The sequence below is a fragment of the Chiloscyllium plagiosum genome, chromosome 37 (assembly GCF_004010195.1).
Source record: "Chiloscyllium plagiosum isolate BGI_BamShark_2017 chromosome 37, ASM401019v2, whole genome shotgun sequence".
Classification (NCBI taxonomy): domain Eukaryota; kingdom Metazoa; phylum Chordata; class Chondrichthyes; order Orectolobiformes; family Hemiscylliidae; genus Chiloscyllium; species Chiloscyllium plagiosum.
The window spans coordinates 6,870,231-6,876,678 of NC_057746.1; the positions used below are offsets into that span (position 1 = coordinate 6,870,231).

General features: G+C 44.2%; 1 protein-coding gene across 1 annotated transcript in view; it reads right to left on the reverse strand.

The window, feature by feature from the left end:
- Positions 1-1,093: 1,093 nt before the first annotated feature.
- Positions 1,094-6,448, reverse strand: part of LOC122541211 (class I histocompatibility antigen, F10 alpha chain-like) — a 36,070-nt gene continuing 30,715 nt past the window's right edge. Inside the window, exon 6 of the mRNA XM_043677835.1 lies at positions 1,094-1,222. Within this exon, the coding sequence (XP_043533770.1) occupies positions 1,094-1,222 (129 nt within the window). The remainder of the gene's footprint in view (positions 1,223-6,448) is intronic.

Consider the following 6,448-nt stretch of genomic DNA (forward strand, 5'->3'; position numbering starts at 1 on the left):
CAACTAGAAACTGAATGGAGTGGGTTCAGTTGTAGAATAGTTACAGCACAGTAGCAGGCAATTTAACCTGTCCTGTCCATACTAGTTCTTTGTAAGAATAACTCAACTAATTCTGTTTCCATTCCCTTTCTCTGTAGGCTTGTAATTTATTTCCTCTTCAGGGTGCTTATCCAGTTTCCTTTCTGAAGGCGACAATTAAAACCAGACTTGCATGAAATGTATTCCAGATCCTAACCAGTCAGTGTAAAAATGATATTCCTCTTATTGCCTTTGGTTCTTGCGCCACTAACATTGGGTTGTGTCTTCGTGTTCTCAACCTTTTACACCGTTTTTTTAAAAACTCCGTAACGGGATCTGGGCCTTACTGGGCCAGCATTTATTTCTTGTCTTAATGGATCCCTCGTGATTTTAACACTTCTGTCAAATTTATTGATATCCTTCCCTAAGGCAAAAACTTTCCACCTTTTGCAATTATTCACATAATTAAAGCTTGTCTTCTATTGAATCATTTTTGTAAATCTTTTCTGAACTCCCTCTAAAACCTTCACATCCTGCCTAGAGTGTGTTAGCTAGAATTATACAAACTTCTCCAATTGCAACATTTCATCGTAACTTCCTTGCTTTTGTGCACTCTGCATCTATTTATAAAGCTGAGAATTCTGTATGTCTTTTTAACATCTTTCTAAACTGTTGCCCTTCTACTTGGACCACAAGATCCATCTGTATATCAATGCTCTTAAGTGTCCATCCATTTCAGCATACTTACCTCATGCATTTGACCTCCTAAAATGCATCACCTCACGCTTGCTCTTATCTTGTGAAAGTTTGTACTTCTACTCAAAAATAGTCAAGAAGAGAACATTTGCAAGTATCTTGCTTGGTAAGTTACTATTTCCTAATAAATATCATAGGTTTTTTTTTTGTACCTAGGTTGAAGAACAATTTATATGCAGGCATGTAGGTGAGCGGAAAGTAAAAGTACAAGATGAAGACATGGAGACGGTAACTAGCAGCACATCAGAACTATTTTCTGAGGATACTATACCTTTAGGTAATGAAGAAAATTGATACATAAAATTATATGTCACAACATTTATGAGAAGCTTTCAGAATTTATTTGTTCAATTGAGCCTTTATAAAATTGTATCCGTAAGAAATTCATCTCCAGGAAGAAGAAACATATCAAGGGGAGGGCGAAGTAACGATGGCTGACAAGGGAAGCCTGGAACAGAGAGAAAACATACAAAATGATGAAGATTATTGGGAAGGCTTTTAAAGAGAACAGCAAAAGATAACTAAAAAAAGCAATGCGGGGGGAGAATATGAACTATGAGAGTAAGCTAGCTAGCAATTTAAAAGAAGATGGCAAAAGCTTTTTTAGATCTCGAAAAGGAAGAGAACTGCTGGAAAATGAGGGCGGAGAAGTAATAATGGGAACAAAAGAATGGTGGAGGAACTGAATAGGTATTTTGTATCAATTTCCGCAGTGGAAGACACCAGTGGCATATGAGAACTTCAGGAGAGTCAGGTGGCAAAGGTAGGAGCCGTCGTTAAGGAGAAGATGCTGGGGAAGCTGAAAGATCTGAAGGGGGATAAATTACCCAGACCAGATGGACTACACCCCAGAGTTCTGAAGTAGATAGTTGAAGAGATATTGGCGGTAATCTTTCAGGAATCACTGGAGTCAGGGAGGGTCCCAGAGGACTGGAATATGGTTAATGTAACACCACTCTTTAAGATGGGAGGGAGGCAGAAGACAGAAAATTATAGGCCGGTTGGTCGGACTTTGGTCATTGGTCAGATCATAGAGTGTATTATTAAGGATGAGATTGTGGAGTATTTGGAAGTGCTTGAGTCAGCATGGGGAGGTCATGTCTGACAAATCTGTTAGAAGTCATTGAGGAGATAACAAGGAAGTTAGAACAAGGAGAGCTAGTGGACATGATCTGTTTGGAGTTCTGAAGGCCTTTGACTACAACGATTCATGTTGTATATTCTTTCTAATGAAGGAACTGAGGGCATTGTTGCGAACATTGATGGCAGGACATGAGGAGGCTGTAGGAGGACTCAGACAAGCCGCAGGAATGGTAAAGAAGTTGAATAGAGGTGAATATAATGTGGCAAAGTGTGAGGTTGTGCCCTTTGGTAGGAAGAGTAGACCATTTTCTAAAACAGGAAAAGGCTTCAAGATTCTGAAATACAAAGTGACTCGGGTGTCCTCATTCAGGATTGTCTCAAGATTGACAGGCAGGTTCAGTAGGCAGTTAGGAAATCAAATACAATGTTAGCTTTCATTTCAAGCGAGTTAGAATACCAGAGATGTACAGCTGAGGCTGTATTAGACCATGGTTAGACTGCATGTGAAATATGGTGAGCGGTTTTGGGCCACTACTGGTTGGGCTACTGGTCTTGCAGGCAGTCCAGTGGAAATTCACAAGAATGATTCTGGGGATGAAGGGCTTGTCATATGAAGAGTGGTTGAGGACTCTGCGTCTGTACTTGATAGCGTTTAGAGGGTAGGATACTGAAAAACGTGGATACAGTGGATATGGAGAAAATGTTTCCACTAGGACCCAAGGGCACAGCCTCCGAGTGAAGGGGTAGCCCTTCAGAACTGAGATGAGGAGTGTGGGGCGTCAGTGGCACCCATTGCCCCAGAGGCCACCTCATTGAGTGTATCAAAGACAGAAATGGATACACTAAGGGAACCATGGGTTACAAGGGGAAAGCAGGTGAATGGGGTTGAGAAATCTCTCAGCCTTGATCAAATAGTGAGGCAAACTCTCAATGGGCTGAATGTCCTGATTCTGCTCCTGTATCCTGCAGTCTATAAGAGGCCAGTTGATATAGAGTCGAAAAGGATAGTGCTAGAAAAGCACAGTAGCCCTTCATCAGGAAGGGCTTATGCCCAAAACGTCGACTGTCCTGCTCCTCGGATGCAGCCTGACCGGCTGTGCTTTTCCAGCACTGCCCTTCTTGACATTGACTCTCCAGCATCTGCAGCCCTCACCAGTTGAGCCAGGCTGGGTTTGACCGTCGAAGCCATGGGGTGATATATTGAAGGGGATGGGCTGTTTCCCTGTCAGGGTCTGTCCAGAAGAACGCTGCAGGGCTTTGCCGTGTGAGCCAGGCTGTCAAGGGTTGAGGCAAGGGAGAACGTTTCACACAGAGCAAAACCGGGAATCTCAAACTCTGTCCCCACGACAGGCCGGTGGTTCTGCGAGTGTTGTGGAGAAAATATAGAGACGCAGAGAGTTCTTCAAGAAGTGGGTCTTTTATTTGTAAACAAAAAACCGTGACACTGAGAAAGCAGATTCTCGAATGCCCCCGAACCTCAGGGTCCGTGGATTTTTATGTTTTTTTATCATGTTTCTGTCAGTTTATCAGCAAGTCCAACTATATTAATCAAAATACCTCACTCTAGCTACATAATAAACCGATGATGTTAGTTCCCATTATCTCTTTAGTTGTACATTCTGCTTAATGTTATTCTAATGTCACAGTTAGATATTTAGTGCTAACTCTGCTACAGTGATCTTCAATTCCAGACTAACCTGTCATGGTAGATATTTAGCTATTCCATCTATTACAATAGTCTCCAGCTGACTCTACTAACTATTAATTAGATATTTTAATGTCATGTCCCAAATATATATGGTCCCAATCTTGTCACGATGATACTTAACTTACTTTATTACTTGTGTTATCTCATCTGGCCATAGTGCCCTTTCAGCCTTAACCTTACTCTGCTAATTGGTGTAAGAGCATTACACTAATCTTATCCCATCCTGCCTTCCACAGACCATAGATTGCCAGTTGGCTTCATGCTTTCACCCTTCCCATGCTTTCATGCTCTTTATTTTCCATATTATCCACTCCTTTGTCTGTCCATAGAACACAGAACATTCCAGCGCAGTAGAGACCTTTCAGCCTTCGATGTTGTTCATCCAATGACCATGTAAGTGCCCCTAAAGTTGGGAGTCTACTAATGTTACAGGTAGTGTGTTCCATGCTCTTACTACTCTCTGACATCTGTCCTATATCTATCATCCCTCAATTTAAAGCTTTGTCCCCCTCGTGCTAGCCATTACCATCCAAGGAAAAAGGCTCTCCCTGTCCACCCTATCTAACCCTCTGATTATCTTCTCTGTCTCAATTAAGTCACCTCTCAATCTTGTTCTCTCCAACAAAAACAGCCTCAAGTCCCTCAGTCTTTCCGCGTAAGACCTTCCCTCCATACCAGGCAACATCACAGTAAGACCCCTCTGCGCCCTTTCCAAAACTTCCACGTCCTTCCTATAATGTGGTGTGCAGAACTATACGCAATACTCTAAGTGCGGCCACACCAGAATTTTGTTCAGCTGCAACATGACCTTGTGGCTCTGAAAGTCAATCCCTCGATCAATAAATACTAACACACCATATGCCTTCTTAACAACCCTGTCAACCTGGGTGGCAACTTTCAGGGATCTATGTACATGGACATCGCGATCTCTCTCATCATCTACACTACCAAGAATCTTACCATTAGCCCAATACTCTGTATTCCTGTTGCTCCTTCCAAAGTGAATCACCTCACACTTTTCCACATTAAACTCCATTTGCCACCTCTCAGCCCAGCTCTGCAGCTGATCTATGTCCCTCTGTAACCTGCAACAACCTCCTTATTGTCATCTGCAAATGTACGAAACCATCCTTCTATGCCCTCATCCAGGTCATTTATAGAAATGACAAACAGCAGTGGCCCCAAACAAATCCTTGCGGTACACAACTAGTAACTGAACACCAGGCTGAACGTTTCCCATCAACTACCACCCTCTGTCTTCTTTCAGCTCACTAACTTCTGATCCAAGCGTTAAATCACCCTGAATCCCATGCCTCCCTATTTTGTGCAATAGCCTACAGTGGGGAACCTTATCAAACACATCACTGAAATCCATATACACTACATCAACTGCTTTACCCTCATCCATCTGTCTGGTTACCTTCTCAAAGAACTCAATAAGGTTTGTTAGGAGTGACCAACGCTTCACAAAACCGTATTGACTATCCCTAAACTACTGCTCTTCTATCTGTTAGGGCTATATCTCCATCCACTATTTCCTGATAACCCTTTTCCTCACTTAAGTTTTTTCATTAAAAACATTTTCCTGGCTACCATCAGCTCTGAGCAAGGGTCACTGGAACAGACACATTAACTTTGATTTCTGTTGATAGGTGCTGCCAAACCTGCTGAGCGTTTCCAGCAATTTCCATTTTTGTTTCTGATTTCCATCAGCCGTAGTTCCTTCAGTTTTTACAAAGTTCCTGGCTTTGGGTTAGAAGCAGGATGCTCTGTCTGAGAGGGAGATCATTCGGATTCCACTCCTGAACAAGGCATACCTCCATCAGCGCCATCTCCATCAATCACTTCCTCAGCCCTAGCTCCGAAAGTGCAACCAAATGTAATTTAAGATCCGAGAGAGAGCGAGCCAGACTGGATCACAGCGGATCACACCAGGTCAGAGGATCACAGTGGATCACACCAACACAGTGAGATCGCAGTGGGATAGGGGAATTACACTAGACAAGAGGGAGACAGGAGATCACACCAGATCATGAAGAAACACACTGGGACAGAGTTGTCATACATGGAACAGGATGGTTACAACAGGTCACAGCTGGACACTGAATCACGCCAGAACACACCAGGATAACAGGGGAAACACAGAATCACAGTGGATCAGGAGTACAGAGGATCACATCAGTATAACAGCATCACAACAGGACAGGGGATTCACATTGGAACAAAGCAGGGGTATACCAGGACAGGGGATTCACATTGGAACAAAGCTGGGATATACCAGGAGAAAGTGAGGACTGCAGATGCTGGAGACCAGAGTTGAAAACACCGGTGCTGGAAAAACACAGCAGGAGAATCGATGTTTCAGGCATAAGCCCTTCTTCAGGATTGAGGCTGGTGTGCCAAGCGGGCTGAGATAAAAGGTTGAGGGGGAGGGAATTTGGGGGATGGGCGCTGGGAATACGGTAGGGTGGAAGGAGGTGAGGGTAAAAGGCGGTGGGGGTGGTGGGGGCGGAGAGGTTGGGAAGAAGATTGCAGGTCAAGAGGGCGGTGCTGAATCTGAGGGTTGGGAATGAGATAAGGTTGGGGGAGGGGAAATAAGGAAGCTGGAGAAATCTACATTCATCCCGTGTGGTTGGAGAGTTCCTAGGCGGAAGATGAGGCGCTCTTCCTCCAGGCGTCGTGTGGCCTGTGTCTGGCGATGGAGGAGGCTAAGGACCTGCATGTCCTTGGTGGAGTGGGAGGGGGAGTTAAAGTGTTGAGCCACGGGGTGGTTGGGTTGGTTGGTCCGGGTGTCCCAGAGGTGTTCCCTGAAACATTCCGCAAGTAGGCGGCCTGTCTCCCCAATATAGAGGAGGCCACATCGGGTGCAGCGGATGCAGTAAA